This window comes from Danio aesculapii, chromosome 10 (genome assembly GCF_903798145.1).
Source record: "Danio aesculapii chromosome 10, fDanAes4.1, whole genome shotgun sequence".
Lineage (NCBI taxonomy): Eukaryota > Metazoa > Chordata > Actinopteri > Cypriniformes > Danionidae > Danio > Danio aesculapii.
In genome coordinates, this window is record NC_079444.1 from 19,562,761 (window position 1) to 19,582,591 (window position 19,831).

Sequence of the window (19,831 nt, forward strand, 5' to 3'; positions counted from 1 at the left end):
AAAGCAAATTTCCTTTTTCAGTTTTGTTGATCTCCAATTTACATTTAAATGTAAGTTTAAGTTCAGTGATCCATCATGGTGTTATCTGCACATGACAAGTAAAAGTCACATTTGGTATTACACTTTAGTATTCAAAATTGGTATAGTACATACACTATAATAATTATATTAATTGAAATATACATTTATAATTTGGACAAATATACAGGCACCAATAGGCGGCACGGTGGCTCAGTGGTTAGCACTGTCGCCTCACATCAAGAAGGTCGCTGGTTCAAGTCCTGGCTGGGCCAGTTGGCATTTCTGTGTGGAGTTTGCATGTTCTTCCCATGTTAGCGTGGGCTTCCTCCGGGTGCTCCGGTTTCTCCCACAGTCCAAAAACATGCTCTATAGGTGAATTGAATAAACAAAATTGGTCATCGTGTATGAGTGTGTGTGAAGGTGAGATTATATGGGTGTTTCCCAGTACTGAGTTGCAGCTGGAAGGGCATTTGCTGCGTAATAAATAAAGGGACTAAGCCAAAGGAAAATGAATGAATGAATGCACCGATATGTGATGCCATTATGTTGAATGTGTAGCAGACACTGCTGCCATTTTATTTGAGCCATAATTTTAACAGAATACTATAGTTAATAATAATTTTGTACATATTTGGTGTATTATTCTTACGCAATGTATCATATATGTATATTTTGTATAACAAATACGTATATTAGGGCGTCATGGTGGCGCAGAGGGTAGCACGATCACCTCACAGCAAAAAGGTCGCTGGTTCAAGCCCCGGCTGGGTCAGTTGGCATTTCTGTGTGGAGTTTGCATGTTCTCCCCGAGTTGGCGTGGGTTTCCTCAGGGTGCTCCGGTTTCCCCCACAGTCCAAACACATGTGGTTTAGGTGAATTGAATCAGCTAAATTGGCCGTTATGTATGAATGTAAATGCAAAAGTCTATGGGTGTTTCCCAGTGCTGGGTTGCAGCCGGAAGGGCATCCGCTGCGTAAAACATATGCTGGATAAGTTGGCGGCTCATTCCGCTGTGGCGGAATCTCTAAGACTCTATCCGGCAAATTGATAATTTTGGCTGTTTTCATTATCAATTATTGTTATTTTCATGAATTACTTGCAGGCTTAAAAACTGGATTATATCAACACCCTGTACTATAGCTAAAAAATGTGTTTTAAAAAAGTCAGTATAAATGATATGTATAGTTACAAGCCTTTTGCAATAAACAACAGAGTTAAACAGGACACACTAATGCATGGAAAAAAAGCTGTATTATTTGATCAAATTTTTGACTTACTATATACATTCAAACTATTGACACTGACTACGTTTACATGGACATCAGTAATTGAATTATTTGATTAAGACAATAACAAAAAGTTGCTTTTTGAATGTTTCCGCAATGATTGCAATTTACATGTTATAGTGCATATTTTAACGTCATTGCGTCACCACGCTATCCACGTTTCCTCCGGAGTTTCATGTAATTTCGGGTGTTTCATTTTTAATTTGTCGACTGTAACTGCAGTTTGGCACTTTCACTTTCATTCAGGAACATTTCATGCATGCCCCCCATGACAAACGAGATATTGGGTGTGAGGATGAACTGCTGGAAGAGTGTTGTTTTAATGTTTGTGGTCCTTCACTGAGTCGGTAGATGCAGAGAATAGTGCCCAAAATCCGTGTGTGTAAAGACAGCGTACATTCTACACAATGGTAATAGTTTGATTGAGGTGCTTACATGTCTGTACTGCACTTCAATAATGCGACTAAAAGTCGGCATACTCCACATGTATTAATTCGATTTCTGTTTAGTTCGATTATGATTTTAGTCAGATTAAGGTAATCAAAAATCGCTGTTTACATGGTAAACTCTTAATCAGAGTATTGTCTTGATCATATTAAAATCAGATTTTTGGTGTTCATGTAAATGTACTCAATGCTGAGACTTCAGTTTGTTTAACAAAACTGTACAACATCCTTTATATACTCTGATATTAAGGAAGCTTAGGCCGAGGAAGAGAAAAGCAGCATCATCTGCGGATGAGTTCTCAGTGTCTGACGAAGAGGAAGAGATTGTGGTGAAGACGAAACGAAGGCCGACGCACAACAGAACGACAAGATCTACCTCACAGCAAGCTCTACCAGCACACCAGAACGCCTCAAAGATGGTAAAAACTACCAGTTTCTAGACCCACAGCGTGACAATTTTAGATGCACCCCAGCCTTGATTTTTAGCTGCATGGCAATAATCATCTCTTTGACGTTTTAGGTGACCGACAGCGCACACCCCTCGCCCCTGAAGACGTCCGGGATGGCAGGTACAGATGAGCAGATTCACTCCATCAATCTGAACAGCTCCCATGATAAAAGCTCATTGATCGCTTGGATGGCTTCAGTATTGCTGAATCCAGCTGAGTCTGAGGTGAAGATGCATTCGCCGCATTGATTCGCGTGTTGCTGAGCCATGTTGACATGCTCTGCTTTTCAGCTGCTGATTCGGGCCAGGAAAGGAGGCGACAGCAGATGTGCGGCTCTTCCCAGGAGAACGACAGCAGAAAGGGGGGACGGGTTTCTGCGGTGAGTTCAGACACGACCATTGGATTATCGTGGGACGTTCTCTCTCTGATCCCCCCTCAATACTGACAGCAATGCATTTTATGGTGCTGCAAATCCACCGAGGCTAAATTGAAAAGAGTGTCCCGATCAAGGACACTAGCAGTGTGCCTTTCTACCTGGGATATCAACTGCCAGGTTACACATAATCCCCTTTCTAGATGATTTATTAGTCTGTTTGTCATTTGTCATTGGGGAGAGAGTGAGTGAGTGAGAGTGTGTGTGTGTGTCTGCGCTAGGCTTAAAGGAATATTTCACCCGATATTTTGTAGAAAGCTGGAAACCATTGACTTTCATAGTTTTTGTTTGTCCTACTATGGAAGTCGGTGGTTTCAGCTTTCTTCAAAATATCTTCTTTTGTGTTCAACAGAAGAAAATAAACATTTGAAACCACTTGAGGGTGAGCAAATAGTCACAAAATGTTCATTTTTGGGTGAACTATCCCTTAAAGCCTCTGAAATACACACAGCGATGGTTTTTGTTTTGCTCTATTTTTTTCTTAGGGTTAAAAGGAAGTTTGAAAAACATGCTGCACACTGCAAATAAACATTAATATGCAAATGTATTCAGTAAATTTTCCTCTCAACATCAAAATAAATGCACGAAAAGGACAGAGGTGAGAAAACAGCAGCTAAGAAAGCATCTGTTCAGAAATGGGGGTGTTTGTACAAGCTTAACATGTAATATCATGTTTATTTACATCACTTTATACAATAAATTGGTTTAATGAATGCAATTTTGCTGTAAGAGCAACAAATAATGACTTGACTTCTAGTTGATCACTTGGAAAAGTGGCAGAAGGTAGATTTTTCAGATGAATCATCTGTTGAATCAACCTATTGGAACCGGCATGGACCCAAGATTCTCACAAAAGTTTGGTGAAGGAAAAATAATGGTTTGAGGTTAGATTCTGTATAATGGCATGTGAGAGATCTGCAGAGTGGATGGCAACATCCACAGCCTGAGGTATCAAGACAAATTTTGCTGCCCATTACATTACAAACCACAGAAGAGGGGGAATTCTTCAGCAGGATAGTACTCCCTCCCATATTTCAAAGTTCCTGAAAGCAAACAAAGATTGGCCAGCCCAGTCACCATATATGAACATTATTGAGCATGTCCAAAGAATCTTAATGAACTCTGGGAGTCCTGCAAGAATGCTTTCTTTTCCATTCCAGATGACTTTAATAATAAGTTATTTGAGTCATTGCAGAGATGTGTGGATGCAGTCATCCAAGCTTATGGGAGTCATACACAATATTAACTCTTTTTCCACTGCACCATGACTTTATATTCTATACTGTACATTATTTATTAAGTGACAAGACTTTTGTATAAGCAAAGACAGATTTTACTGTCCTAATTAAATAATTAAAAGACATGATCATATTTTATTTTGGTAAAAATAAGCGTAATCTAGAGGCCTTTGTCTTTTATATAAGCCACTTCTGATTACAAATGATAAAGTAGAAGTTATTATTTGTTGTTACTAAAACTTGGATAGGCGACAAGACTTTTGTCAGATAGTGTAGATGTCAGTATCAAAGATTAACTTCTGGTTCCATAAAAAAATGATCTGTAACAAATAGGATTTAAATGAACTATAACTCTGTTACAGTTCACTTAAAGGGGTTCACTCAAAAATGTTAATTCTGTCATCCTCCACTTGTCCCAAATCTTTTTGAGTGTCTGTTGTTGAACACAAAAGTAAAAGTAGATCTACTAAAATAATGTTGGAAAAACAGCCATTGACTGCCATAGTATTTTGTATTCTTATTATAGATGTCGGTGGCTGCATTTTTCACAATTCTTCACAATATCTTGTTCTGTGTTCAACAGAAAAAATAAATAAATCAAAGCTTAGAAGCACTAGAGTGTGCATAAGTGATGCATTTTTAGGTGAACTGTCCCTTTAAAGCTTCATTTAAAAACCATTTAAAATTGACTTCATTGATCTTATGGCAGACATTTCACTCCAAAAAATAATAAAACATCTTTGATTGAGAATGATGGAGCCAGAAGTGGTAAGATGCTATCTGATGTTTAGGTTTTGTCCTCCAGCCATGCGTCACCCCTGCAGCACTGCTCTCTGCTCAGGGATGTGTGTCACACTGGTGTTTTATGTCTCATTAGGCTGATGATTCAGAGGAGGAGGGACCGAGATCTAAAGATCAGGAACGTATGCTGAGAAAACTCCAGAGGAAGTTCCCACATCTAAACAAGAATGTGAGCGATTGCTGGAGGAAGCAGGACATTTTTCTATGTAAATCAAATATTTGTTTGAACTTGAGGCCCAATGCTGTGTGTGGCTTTTTACAGGAACTCAGGGATGTGCTTCAGGAGCACGACTGGCTTATTGACGATGCCTTGGAAACACTACGAATGTTCTCTGACCTCGGTGAGCTTTGATTGATTGTGTATTAACATTATAAGGGTCATGACATGAGAAATCTTTTTTTTTTTTCTAACATTTTGACACATAAGAGGATGTATTTTTAAAACATAATGCCACTTTTAGACTTGAAAGATTCATTCTAACTGCAAAAATAGCATTTGTTGAGACTAAACTGCCAAAACAAGTGTAGATTTTTGCATCTGACTGCCTCAGAAACCATTCTTTAAAGTAGAGGTGTCAAACCTTCATGAAGTTCTTATTTCTTGTTGAACACAAAAGAAGATATTTTGAAGAATGCTGGTTACTGGCACCCATGGACACATTCCAGTTTACTATAGAATCAGTGGGTCCCAGTAAACAGCCATTTTTCTAAATATCTTCATTTGTGCTCAACAGAAGAAAGAAACTCAAATTGGTTTTAAACAAGTAAATGGGTAGATGTATGATAACAGAATACATTTTTTAGTTAATATTTGGGTGAACTATCCCTTTAATGCATATTTTATCTGATCAGTCTAGAATCTACTGAGCAGAAGTGATGTATGAAGCTTTCGAGTCAAGCAGAGAGCCTTTAAAATCACATCAGGCACTTTAAATGTACTTCTAATGTAGATAGAATAATGTTTAAAATGTCAGGGAGAATCAAAAGACCTAGTGCACTGACATCCACAGGACTGCAGCACAATCAAATAAATGGTTTCATCTTAATGGCGTTCCAGATCACGTCCGATTTTTGTGAGCATTGGACTCCAGACTGTATATAAACAAGGGCACAGAAACCTTTTTGTTAAAAAATGAAAGTGCAAACAGTTTTGGATTTGACAGCAGCTGCTTCGTAAACAGTAACTTTCACAATGGTTTATCTGTTAATAAAAATTATGATTTTATAGAGATGACACTTCTGGCCCATTCCCAATTCTACCCCTTAGCCCTTCCCCTTACCTAAAGAGAATTGGGACACCCCTACCCCCTTCACGTGAACGAGTAAAACAAGGGGTAGGGGTGTCCCAATTCTCTTTAGCTTGAAGGCTAAGGGGAAGGCCTAGATAGCCCTTCTAACGGAGACTTGACTAGCATGACTGCACTCAGAATTAAGGAGATCCACAAATTAGTATTTTTTTTTTTGTCGTTATTACAAATTTTTACAACAAACAAGTTTTAATATATTCCTAACGGCGTTCATGTTTTACCGTCATGTTAAAAAAATGCTAAAATTAAAACCGCTAAATTTCGCTATCTATAATCCATAATAATAACTCCTGTATAGCAGTCCCACAACAATCTGACACTCTATGACACTCGAATACCCTGTCAGAAAGTCTAGTGGCTGGGAATGACCTTTTTCCGGTGTCTGGTATAATGTTAATGCTGTTTTCGTGTGTTTATGTGTAAATGCACAGTACAGTTACGATCTTATTGCCACATTATATTGTTATGATGATAACATGATATCGCTGCCTTCTGTGATTTCCTGATGATAAATACCAAAAAAATAACGCAACTGGAATAACTACAGCAGTCACGATCGTCAATCATATATGAAGCAAGTGATCACGATGACATTTGATGATGTATGCAGGTGCTGTAGTGTTGTCCCATTTCTTTTGAAGCCCTTCCTCTTCACACTCTGTTTCAAGGGCCAAGGGAAAGGGGAAGGGTAGGGGTACAAAAATAGTATTACGATTGAGCCTTAATAAACACTGCAGAAATGACAGTGGTGGTTTATTGACAGCCTACAGACACACACAAAACAAAGCTTTGTAGAGAGACATTTTCCCTTGTGATGTCACATGCCCCTTTGTATTGAAACTAGTCATTTTTGCAGCTTGATTTAATAAACGCTTTTTTGTCATTAGAATGACACTTTAAATTATGAAACTTGCAGGATGTTTTATTTGTACAAAGATCTCTTATGTGTCAAAAGATCAAGGCAGATTTGATTTCTCATGTCATGACCTCTTTAGTATTATATGTGAACCATAATAAAATAATAAAAAACATCCATGGCATGACCCTTAAAAGTGCACTAGATGCACATCTGAGCATGCCTACCTCATATTGCATGTCAAAAGCAGTATGTCAGGTATAGTCACTAATGGACACTTTACTATCCCATGAGGCCATGGGACATGGTATTCATAGTGATAAATGACAGAGATTGACTATGCCTTCATAACTTACTAAATATTCGTTCAAATTTTAATCTAAACAGTGAGCTTGAACCAAGGTAATTTGAGTAAAGAAAAACTAAAACAGAAGCTAAAACTATTGGTCAAAAAAATGTTAACTGAAATAAAATAAAGAAATTCAGTACCTGTAGAAGTATAGATGTGCATCATTATAAATAATTTCCGCATATCTGGGCATGTTTATTTTAATATGAAAATGTGTCTTTAAGTTTAAAGTCTCTTTATTTTTTAAGTTGCATTTGTATGATTTTAGGTTTTGTGTATTATTTTATTTTTATTACTAGGAGATTTGCCCTAGAGTAAATGTAAACACTAAACTTTGCATTGGTCGACTCTGTTAACTCTGCTAGACTATAATTACTAAAACTAAACTGAAACTAAATATATAATAAAACTAAAAAGAAATGTGTTCACTAAATAAAATGTAAACTAAAACTATCAGATCCAATTAAGGAATGAACTAAATCTAAATTTTAATTTACAACAACTTTAAAACATACCTGCCAACACTTTCGTTTTTCCTGGGAGTCTCCTGTTTTTCATACCCATCTCCCACCACCCTCCCGTTTTGTTATTTCTCCTGGAAAACTCCCGTAATTTCACCACCCGCCCCCATCCCCCACCCCCAGTCCTCAGCTTTTTGGTCTGTAAAACCCCTGGTTCGCCATATTTGGTATAGTATCTGATTGCATCGGCCACCCGAAACCCGCTTCATAGTACAGTTACTAACACCACAATTCACAGTTCTCTTATTCAGACACCCCCTGAAAGCAGATGAAAACAAGAATGTTTCAGAATTGCCCTAACACTTACATTATTTCTGTACATATAGTGGTTGAGTCCGAAGAAGACGACTCTCAAACTTCCACTCCTGCCAAACACGCCAGACGGGTCGCAGAGACCCGCCAACAAGCTCAGGTTACCAAACTTCCCAGCCCACCCAAACCAAAACCCAGCAGACCTCTGGATGGGACCAGAACATCTCAGAGGATCGCAAAGCAACCCATATTGGCCAAATACACATATGTGAGCTCAGAAGAGGAGTGCAGTGACTCTGAGGCCTCTTTAGTCAACGGTTTACTGGACTCTGACTCTGACCAATCAGAGGAGACTCTATCCAAGCTCAAAACCGAGATCCTCTGCTTCTTTCAGTCCGCGTCTGTGGATGAGCTTACACTCATTGCAGGATGCTCTTTGAAGAAGGCGCAGAAAATCACTGAGCTGAGACCCTTTAAAACATGGAAAGACCTGGTGAGAACTGTGCAAAAATGATATAAATATACAGAGTTGAAGTCAGAATTATTAGCCCCCCTAATAATTAGTTTATTTTTTTTCTCCAATCTGTTTAACAGAGAGATTTCTTTCAGCACATTTCTAAACATAATAGTTTTAATAACTCATTTCTAATAACTGATTTATTTTATCTTTGCCATGATGACAGTAAATAATATTTTTCTAGATATTTTCAAGACACTTCTATACAGCTTAAAGTGATATTTAAAGGCTTAACTAGGTTAATTAGGTTAACTAGGCAGGTTAGAGTAATTAGGGAAGTTATTGTATAATGATGGTTTGTTCTGTAGACTATTGAAAATATATAGCTTAAAGGGGCTAATAATTTTGACCTTATAATGGTTTTTAAAAATTTCAACACTGCTTTTATTCTAGCTAAAATAAAACAAATAAGACTTTCTCCAGAAGAAAAAATATTATCAGACATACTGTGAAAATTTCCTTGCTCTGTTAAACATTATTTAGGTGAAATATTTAAAAAAGAAAAAATATTCAAGTAATAATTATTTATTAATGCTCTTCTTCAAAGAGCATCCTGCAATGAGTGTAAGCTCATCCACGGGGGCTAATAATTCTGACTTCAACTGTATATAGTTGAAATCAAAATGATTAGCCCTTTTCTGAATTTTCTTTTTCAAATATTTCCCAAATGATGTTTAACAGATCAAGGAATTTTTCACAGTATTTCCTATAATATATTTTCTTCTGGAGAAGTCTTATTTGTTTTATTTCGGCTCGAATAAAAAGCAGTTTTAATTTTTTTTAATCTTTTTTTTAATCATTTTAAGGTAAGTATTATTAGCCCCCCTTAAGCAAAATTTGTTTTCAATTGTCTATAGAACAAACCACTGTTGAAAAGACTGTTGAATATATCTTTCCATTAAACAGAGATAGAAAAAAATATATACAGGGGGGCAAATAATTCAGGTCTAATAGATCTGACTTCGTTTATACAATCCTGTGCAATATTTCATATTGTATGTATTTCTATAGTTTACTCACTATCCAATTGTTACCTGTTTTAGTTTTTTCTGTTTACCACAATAGTAGATATTTTAAAGAATGTTGTAGCCTTCCACAGTATTTTTACATACTATAGATTTCAATGGCTACCAGTTTCTGACATTCTTCAAAATATCTGCTTTTGTGTTCAACAGAGGAAACACTTGAGGGTGAGGAAATGTTTAGTTTTGGGTGAACTATCTCTGTAACTGCCAGAACATTTAGGTTATGATCAAAGAGCAACACTTTCGCCCTTCTCTGTCTTAGGATGACGCCATGCGCAGAAGAAACGGTCTAACCGCTGAGCTCCTGGCAGGATGTCGAGAGGTTCTGAAGGAGAGGGAAGTTGTTAAAGGTCTCATGAGCAAGTGTGAGGAGATTTCAGTCAAACTGATCCAAGACGTGACGCAAGTAATGGACAAGGGCCCGGGCTCTATGACCCAGCCCGAGATCCTCTCTAGCACGTAAGATATTGCATCACAGCTTTTGAAGCGGCTTTATAGAGTGACAGATTGTAAAATTTCTGTGGCTTAATCATTTTTTAATGTGTTTTTCTAGATTTCAGTTGAAACCGTACCAGCTGATAGGCCTGAATTGGCTGGTTTTGCTTCATCAGAACAAACTCAGTGGAATTCTGGCAGATGAGATGGTAATGGAATAACGGTCTAAATTATTGAGAATCTTTTCTTCTCATTGTCAACAGAATAAAATGTAAAAAATTATGAACAAATCCTATAAAAACCTTTACATTTGTTGAATGGAAGTGCTGCAAAAGTGGTGATTTATGGCTCAATTCAGGAGAAAAAAATGTATCATATAAATAAAAAAACAGCCTTTAAAAATATGCAGCGAATTGTACAGACACAGATTGATAAAGTGCTATAAAGAAACACTCAAAGGGATAATTCACCCAGCACTGAAGATTCTGTCATCATTTGCTCACCCTTTACTTGTTTCAAACTTGTTTGTCATGTTGAACACAAAAGAAGATATTTTAAAGACGGCTGGAAACCTGTATCAATGACTTCCTTAGTATTTTGTTTCCTACTTTGGATGTCAATGGATACTGTATTCAGGGATGGGCAAAATACATTGAAATGTATTTTAAAATAAAATAGCTATTACATCAATTTTAAATGTATCAAAATAAACTACAAAAATGCAGCAGCCACAAATACTTTAAAAAAGGTTGCAAGTTTTTTTGCAAACCATCCATTAATAGGTCTACTGGATCCCTTCACCATTAAACTGACTTAGTAAAGTAAACAATGTTTGATAAGAACAAAATTTCTCTGCCTCTTCTTCACCTATAGGGGGTTGTGACATAATGATTAGTGAATTGTAACAAAAGGTAACTTGTGTTTCTTTTTGAGATTAGTATATATTTTGAACAAATTTCATACTGAAAGTCCTGTCTTGAAGATGATATTCTGTGGTTTAACTCATTTAATGCATTTAATGAGTCAGAACATAGTACTATAGGTTGATTAAGTTTCCACCCATTGCGTGACCAGTAAAATTCCCATCATCCCCTCATTAAAAGGTCACAGGCCTATATTAATGAGTTCATTTTATTTTTGTGTTCAGAGAATTTCCAATTAAACTCTTCTATATTCAATGTAAAACATCATTTCTGAAAACTTCTAAAAACTCCACAACATAAAAATATGATATGTAAAAAATACCAAAAAATCTGTTTTTGCAAATAAACTCATATATATCCTGCTGCTGCCGTGTAACTGGAGTCTGAAGTTTTTGACCTGTCTGTATAGACTGGAATATTATATTATATTATATTATATTATATTATATTATATTATATTATATTATATTATATTATATTATATTATATTATATTATTTTATATTATATTATATTATTTTATATTATATTATTTTATATTATATTATTTTATATTATTTTATATTATATTATTTTATATCACATCACATCACATCACATCACATCACATCACATCACATCACATCACATCACATCACATCACATCACATCACATCACATCACATCACATCACATCACATCACATCACATCACATCACATCACATCACATCACATCACATCACATCACATCACATCACATCACATCACATCACATCACATCACATCACATCACATCAATATTTGTGTTTTATATATTGTGACATTTTGACAGGCATAAATATTTTATCTCCATACAGTGCACCTGCAGATTAGTACTGGTATTTGAAACCAATGAATTGTAGGTATCGTCAGTGTAGGACTTATTTTAATGTTTGTCTTATTTTTTGAGATCTACATCAGCAATCCATCCATTATTTGTACAGTATACTCTTTCACCCAGGATTTTTAATTAATTTCTTCTTTAACTGTAAGAGTCTCAGTTTAGTTCTTGCAAAGTATTTTACAGTTTTTTCAGACTACAAAAATACAAGACACTAAAGTATTTTGATACAAAATATTAAGCCATTTTCATCAACCCTATCAAATACAAATGACAAAATACATGTATCATAAATACTGCCCATCCCTGACTGTATTCCAGCTTTCTTCAGAATATCTTCTTTAATTTTCAACAGAATAAAGCAACTCCACTTGAGGGTGAATAAATAGTGAGTATATTATCATTTAGAAATGAACTATCTCTTTAAATTAATTTAATGAAATCTCTCAAAACAGTCTTTTTCTTGGTGTCTTACCTTAAGATATATTGTGAATACATCCTAAAGGTTAATTAACACTTTTTTATTTTAGGGTCTGGGAAAGACCATACAGGCCATTTCGTTCCTGGCTCACCTCTATCAGGAAGGGAACCCTGGGCCTCATCTGATCACTGTACCTGCTTCTACACTTGGTGAACAGAATCATTTCAAAGACTAATTCTGAATCAACACAAAACCTCCTGCATCATATTTTTTTGTTATCTTTTTGACAGATAATTGGGTGCGGGAACTGAATCTGTGGTGCCCCAGCTTTAAAGTGCTGGTATATTATGGTAAAACCAAGCTTCTTTATTATATTTAAATTGTATATCAATTAAATAAGATATTAATATTTAAAATGCACTTTTGGTTGCTGTTGTTTTGTTATATTTGACTAAAAATGTATTCAGTATATTATGGAGCTAATAATATGCCAAAACAATCTGGATTTGAATTGTGTTCCTCTACTCTTCCCTGTTGATGACCCCTGACCAACTTCCTGCTGAATCTGAATTTCTTCATCTTGAAATTTCTTCAGTTTTGAATTTCTTCATCTTGAAAACTTAAAACTGTATTTTTACAAACTGGATATTAGGGCTGCTCGATTATGAGAAAAATCATAATCACGATTATTCAAAACGATTACAGTTGAAGTCAAAATTATTCACCCTCCTGTGAATTTTTTTTTCTTTTATAAATATTTCGCAAACTATGTTTATAAGAGCAAGGAATTTTCACAGTATTTCCTATAATACTTTTTCTTCTGGAGAAAGGCTTGTTTGTTTTATTTTGGCTAGAATAAAAGCGGTATTTAATATTTTGAAACCTATTTTAAGATCAACATTAATAGCCGCCTTAAGCAATGTATTTTTTTGACTACAGACTACTTCAGAAGAAACTACTGTTATACAATCACTTGCCTAATTACCCTTATTAAGCCTCTGAATCGCACTTTAATCTAATACTAGTATCTAGTAAAATATTATGTGCTGTCATCATAGCAAAGATAAAAGAAATCAGTTATTAGAAATGAGTTATTAAATTTATTATGTTTAGAAATGTGTTGAAAAAAATCTTCTCTCCATTAAACAGAAATTAGGGGGAAAGGGTCGCTAATAATTCAGGAGGGCTAATAATTCTAACTTCAACTGTATATACACAGTTATTTTCTTCCCTGTAAGTAAGGAAAGGGAAATAAATACAATAGAATAAAAATATTAAACAAACTGTGCTTTAAGCATCTTCACTGTAAGAAAACAAACTTTAATTATAGCTACAAAAGTCCTTCAGTCAAGAGCAGTGAGTGATTTTCTCCTTTTGTTGTTTGATTAATGATAAAAACAGTCGGCAGCAGGAATATTGTGCGCTGTCACTTTAAGAGCAGCATGGTTCTGATTAATGGTTTCTCTTTCACACGTCTTTTGATTCTCAACTCATTTGTTTATTACAGTGAATAATCACTAAACACCGCGTCCTGACTCCTATTTGACCATTAAAGCGCTCACATTAACATGACTTATTGTCTCTGAGGCTGAGCACGCAATCTCTTTTTGCGCTTTTAAAAACATGCATGATTCGAATGTACATCAATGAATGACGTGCATCCTGTGCAGCTAACGTTACATTAAATTACATGCTTTTAGTAATGTTCACGTGATAGTGAGCTTAGCAGAGCAACAAATGTGTACAACTGGAAACGGGCCGTTATATGATGCAATAATAGTTTTATCTCGATTAATGTTTTTTCATAATCGATAGAAGCCAAAATCGAAATCGAAACTGAATTTTTGATTAATTGCACAGCCCGACTGGATATCTGCAGTCCAGGAATTCAGAACACAAAAAAATCTGAAGTTTGAAAATACGTCTATAAAAATATTCAGCCTTGAAAAATTCAGTTGTCTCAAATTTCAGATATTCAATATTCAAGTTATAAAATTCTAATTCAAATGAAGAAATTCAAATTCAAAACAATTTTTAATGGCACATAAAGTACAATTGTCAATAATTCAAATTAACACAATTCAAATTCAGATTCTTTTGGCATATTATTAGCTCCATAGTAAACTACTAGGGACAATTCTTCCCAGTTAAAAAGGAAAATACATTTACTATAATATTTTACATATAATTATTCGTAAAAATATAGGATTCATATTGATGTTATTATAAAATTGTTAATAATGTAATCTATCAAAGAGACTGAACAAACTCTAAACTCTAAAGGTACATGATTGGTCTAGCCAAAGCTGTTGTTATTGGCCTTGTTAGGATGCTAAAAGAAGCTCTTCTGTGTTTACACATTTTGGCTGATATCAGTCTGACTGATCTATTCTGGTATAGGCTCTGCTGAGGATCGCAAGTACATGCGCTATGAGATTCTCAATCAAATAGTGGAGTACAACATCATCGTCTCGACGTGAGTATCTAAGTTCATGCACTCAGAAACACCCGTGGTTCTTGCCCTGAACCCTGAAAAAAAGAGTCAAGACATCATATCCTTCACAGACCACCTGCATGCAAATCTGAGAAGGGCACCAAACACGAGGTGCCAAGGGAAATATGTATCTTGTAAACTACGCCACACACAAAACCACAAGCCGTGAAGTCAGCATAGAAAAAAGCACCCATAATAATGATGAATTACTCAGCGTTTGAGTGAACGTGAAAAGGTCCAAGTAAAATGACCCTGTCCCATTCATTATTTATGGTAATGAAACATGGCTGTGCCTCTTGTCCTGCCCCTTAATACCTAAGCTCATTAAGAAGGTCTCTTGTGCACAGTTACAACCTGGCCATTGGAAACAGCAGTGACCGCAGCCTGTTCTGCAAGCTCAAGCTGGAGTATGCAGTGTTCGACGAAGGCCACTTGCTGAAGAACATGAACTCGCTGCGCTACCGACACCTCATGGCCATCAATGTAAGATCACCGTGAATATTTGTCGTCCTGAGCAACGCGTCAGTGGTCATTAAGAATAAATGGCTTGAGCTCTATTACAGGCACATGGTCTGGTTTTGTAAAAGCTGGGAGCGTGTGTTGCCCAATGGGGTTAAACTGCCTTTGCCCTCTCGGCCACTCAGGTTTCTCCTCCATTTGTGTCCCCAGGCTAAATATCGTCTGCTGCTCACTGGAACCCCACTGCAGAACAACCTACTGGAGCTCATGTCCCTGCTGAACTTCATCATGCCCAACATGTTCTCCAGCAGCACTTCACAGATCGCCAAGATGTTCTCTATGGTAGAGCTCACATGCATATTAAATAAGCAAAATAAATACCCCAACAACCACTCACTACTGTACTCACATACTTACCATTTACATCTTAGCAGAGACTTCACTGACAAATACTTAGAACACTAAAAAGGATACCCAGGATACCATAGCAACATCTTAGCAACAGCTCAGCCTTGGCTTAGAAATGACCAAAAACACCCTAGCAAATCACTAGCAGCCACTAACATCAAGAATACATTTGCAGCACCCAGAACACTTTAGCAACACTCTAGTAACCAGTGGTCCTACCATAGAACACAAGAAAGTACCCAGAATACCTTGAAAACACCCTAATAACCACATCGTCATGTCCTAGATATTACCCAGAACACCTTAGCGATGCACTAGGAACCACTAACGCCAAGGACACAATTGCAGCAGCTTGACAACCACCTTAAATGCCCTACCAGGCACCTGCTAATGCCCTAATAGGCCTCAACACCTTAGCAACCTCCTTGCAACCACCTGGCCATGCCCTTGAAAGCTAGAAAGTACCTGCAACAATCTAGTAACCACCTTGTCAAGCCCTGGTACACTAGAAAGCACCTAGAAAATGTTAGCAATACTCTAGTAACCACATGACCATGCCCAGAAACACAAGAAGGTACCCAAAAATACCTCGACAACACCCTGATAACCACATAGTCATGCCCTAGAAATTATAACCACTTTAAATGTCTTACCAGGCACCCGCTAATGCCCTAAAACACACATAAGACCTTAACAACCACCTGGCCATGCTCTTAAAAGAACCAGCAACAGTCTAGTAACCACTTGGTCAAGCCCTAGTACACGAGAAAGCACCCAGAACACTTTGCAACACTCTAGTAACCAGTGGTCATACCATAGAACCTATGCATAGAACACAAGAAAGTACCCAGAATACCTTGAAAAAACCCTAATAACCACATAGACATGTCCTAGAAATTACCCAGAACACCTTAGCGATGCACTAGGAACCACTAACACCAAGGACACAATTGCAGCAGTACCAGGCACCTGCTAATGCCCTAAAAGGCACAAAACACCTTAGCAACCCCCTAGCAACGACCTGACCATGCCCTTGAAAGCCAGAAATCACCAGCAACAATCTAGTAACTACCTGGTCATGCCCTAGTACAATAGAAAGCACCCAGAACACAAGCAACACTCTAGTAACCAATGGTCATGCCGTAGATCCCAAGAAAGTACCCAGAATACCTTGGCACACCCTAGTAACCATGTAGTCATGCCCTAGAACACTAGAAATCATACATAACACCTTAGCAACACTTTAGTAACCACATAGTCTCATTCTACAACACTAGAAAGCACCCAGAACAGCTTAGCAACACCCTAGTAACTACTTAGCTGTGCCCTAGAATGTTCACACAACACTCTAGTAATCACAGGGCCATGCCCAAGAACACAAGAAAATACCCAGAATGTCTTGACAACACCCTTATAACCACATAGTCATTTTCTAGAAATTACCCAGAACACCCTAGCAAATCACTAGCTACCACTAACACCAAGAACACATTTGAAGCAACTTGACAACCACATTACATGCCTTACCCGCCACATGCTAATGCTATATAAAGCACATAGGACACCTTAGCAACCACCTGGGCATGTCCTTGAAAGCTAGAAAACACCTGCAACAATCTAGTTACCACCTGATCAAGCCCTAGTACACTAGAAAGCACCCAGAACACTTTAGCAACACTCTAGTAACAATGGTCATGCCATAGAACATAAGAAAGTACACAGAATACCTTGGCAACACGCTAATAACCACATAGTCATGCCGTAGAAATTACAACCACCCTAAATGCCTTGCCAGGCACCCGCTAATGCCCTAAAGGCACACAACACCATTGCAACCACCTGGCCATGCCCTTGAAAGCTAGAAAGTACCACCAACAGTCTAGTAACCACCTGGTCAAGCCCTAGTACACTTGAAAGCATCCACAAAAATTTAGCAACATTCAAGTAACCAATGGTCATGCCATAGAACACAAGAAAGTACCCAGAATATATCGGCAATACCTTAGTAACCATGTAGTCATGCCCTAGAACACTTGAAAGCATCTATAACACCTTAGCAATACTTAGTAACCCCCTAGCTCTGCCCTAGAAAGCTCCCACAAAACTCTAGTAACCACCTGGCCATGCCCTGGAACACTAAGAGGGATGGAGAACACTTTAGCAACACCTTAGTAATCACTTTGTCACTCCCTAGAAAACAAGAAAGCACTCAGAACACCCAAGCAACCCCTTAGAAATCACCTTGTCACACACTAAAATGCTAGGAAGCATTCATAACTCCTTAACAACACCCTAGTAATCACCTAGTCACACCATAGAATGCTACAAAGCATCCATAACACATTAACAACACCCTAGTAACCACCTGGTCATGCCCACAAACACTAGACAGATCCCAGAATGTCTTAGCATCACCTCAGGAACTACCTGGACATGGACATTAGCAACCATTCAGAATGCTGTAGGGCAGTGGTCTCAAACTGAATTCCCAGAGGGCCGCAGCTCTGCATAGTTTAGCTCCAACCAGCTCCAACTCACACCTGCCTAATAGTCTCTGGTATTCTTGAACACCTTGATTAGTTAGATCAGCTGTGTTTGATTAGGGTTGGAGCAAAGTGTGCAGAGTTGTGGCCCTCCAGGAATCCAGTTTGAGACCTATGCTGTAGGGTCAAGGCAAGCACCATATTCACTTCTCCTTAAGTAAATGTAAAAATGTAGTTCCAGATATATCTGTTGCCCACAGAAGTCGTCAGAGGAGCAGAGCAGCTTTGAGCGGGACAGGATCACCCATGCCAAGCTCATCATGAAACCCTTCATCCTCAGACGTGTGAAGAGCGAGGTGCATCTGCATAGATAGTCTATAAGTGTTGTGCATAATGCATGCGCTCTCAGAATGCATGCCAATGTGAAAATCTGTTGGACAACATCTCAAATGCATTATTCAGTCTCATGAGCAGATGAGGCACTTTGCTTGTCACGTTGACCCTAGATGGCTCTGGGGCACTCGAGTGGTTCACTGACAGATGATGATGTGCCCGACAGGTCCTGAAGCAGCTGCCTGCCAAAGAGGAGCAGGTTGAATTTTGTGCCATGTCCGAGAGGCAGCAAGAACTCTACAGCGCTCTTCTCCACAAGCTGAAGCATTCCAGTAATGGGGAAAGTATGTATTTGAGGAAGGTGGTGTTATAAATGGTACTGGCAAATGTGAACCTTTTAATAATCTTGGATTTCTGCAGAACGCGAGCTGACCAATGTGATGATGCAGCTGAGGAAGATGTCCAACCATCCGCTTCTTCACCGGCAGTTTTACACCACAGAAAAACTCAAAGCCATGAGCAAACTTATGCTCAAGGTCTGAGATATTTTTGTATGAAGTACTGCATTTTGATTAATGCCACAGGACGGTTAGATACTAGCAGGGCCAGACAGAATTGGGGGCTTTTTTGTATTTTCTGTGCTGATTTTAAGTAGGTCAAGGGAGCCAGACGTTTGACTATTACATGAAGTCTGGTACAATTTTTGGTTTATTCAGCTCAAGAACCATTCATTTCTGCAGGCACAGGCATGAGTTTTAAAGGGAGTTTAGCGGAAGGTTTTTCTAAAGTAGATTATGTTTCAAAACTAGGTCACTATGTAAGATACAGCTGTACAGCAAGTAAAAGAAATGATTTATGATTATGAGTATTATACAACAATGATTACGTTTCAGCAACAGCATAAAATAGGTGCAGTAGGTGATCTGCCACAATGCTAACCGGTTAGCATAATAATAAACACAGTCCCCCTCCTGCTGTCCAAAACCATGCCTCCTGATATCATGAACGTGCACCTTAAAGATGACAGTAGACAATCCACTAGATCACGTCATTCACCAGTTAGAAAACTTTACAGTACTTTATAATACTACAATTCTGAACGAAAAACTGTATTATATCTAGCATGTTTTTAGCTGTGTAGCAAACAAATCTTGTCATAATGTGTAATATTTATTGCATGCAAGGATCACTCATGCGCTTTGTCCTAAAGCCACTACTGTATGCTTAGTGGTTGGCCGGTGGTGTGCAGGAATTACACTTATTACTAAGCCATTCTCACATGCTACTTCAGACTGAATACTCAAAGTAACATGGTTAACAATATAGGGAGCGCATCACAGGTTGCAATTGTTAAAAAATGTACCAATGTGATGTGAATATAAAACCAACTTCAGCTCAGTAAAGCAGGCTAGGCTATTGATTTATGTTTTGTTGTTAAACTAAGATTTCAGTGGCTGAACAGCACTTGCATGTAACCCATTCATAACACAACACAATCTACATAAGCTTTGCGTG

General features: G+C 37.6%; 1 protein-coding gene across 3 annotated transcripts in view; it reads left to right on the forward strand.

Annotated features, from left to right (window-relative positions):
• Positions 1 to 19,831, forward strand: part of smarcad1b (SWI/SNF-related, matrix-associated actin-dependent regulator of chromatin, subfamily a, containing DEAD/H box 1 b) — a 49,059-nt gene that overhangs the window by 18,403 nt on the left and 10,825 nt on the right. The window contains exons 3-18 of one of the 3 annotated variants that reach the window (XM_056467394.1): positions 2,004 to 2,172; positions 2,274 to 2,322; positions 2,493 to 2,581; positions 4,751 to 4,843; positions 4,937 to 5,015; positions 8,034 to 8,452; positions 9,764 to 9,960; positions 10,055 to 10,145; positions 12,249 to 12,348; positions 12,430 to 12,489; positions 14,540 to 14,615; positions 14,981 to 15,116; positions 15,303 to 15,434; positions 18,244 to 18,339; positions 18,543 to 18,660; positions 18,737 to 18,852. In XM_056467394.1, coding sequence (XP_056323369.1) covers positions 2,004 to 2,172; positions 2,274 to 2,322; positions 2,493 to 2,581; positions 4,751 to 4,843; positions 4,937 to 5,015; positions 8,034 to 8,452; positions 9,764 to 9,960; positions 10,055 to 10,145; positions 12,249 to 12,348; positions 12,430 to 12,489; positions 14,540 to 14,615; positions 14,981 to 15,116; positions 15,303 to 15,434; positions 18,244 to 18,339; positions 18,543 to 18,660; positions 18,737 to 18,852 — 2,020 coding nt within the window. The other 2 variants (XM_056467392.1, XM_056467393.1) reach the window with 2 other exon arrangements.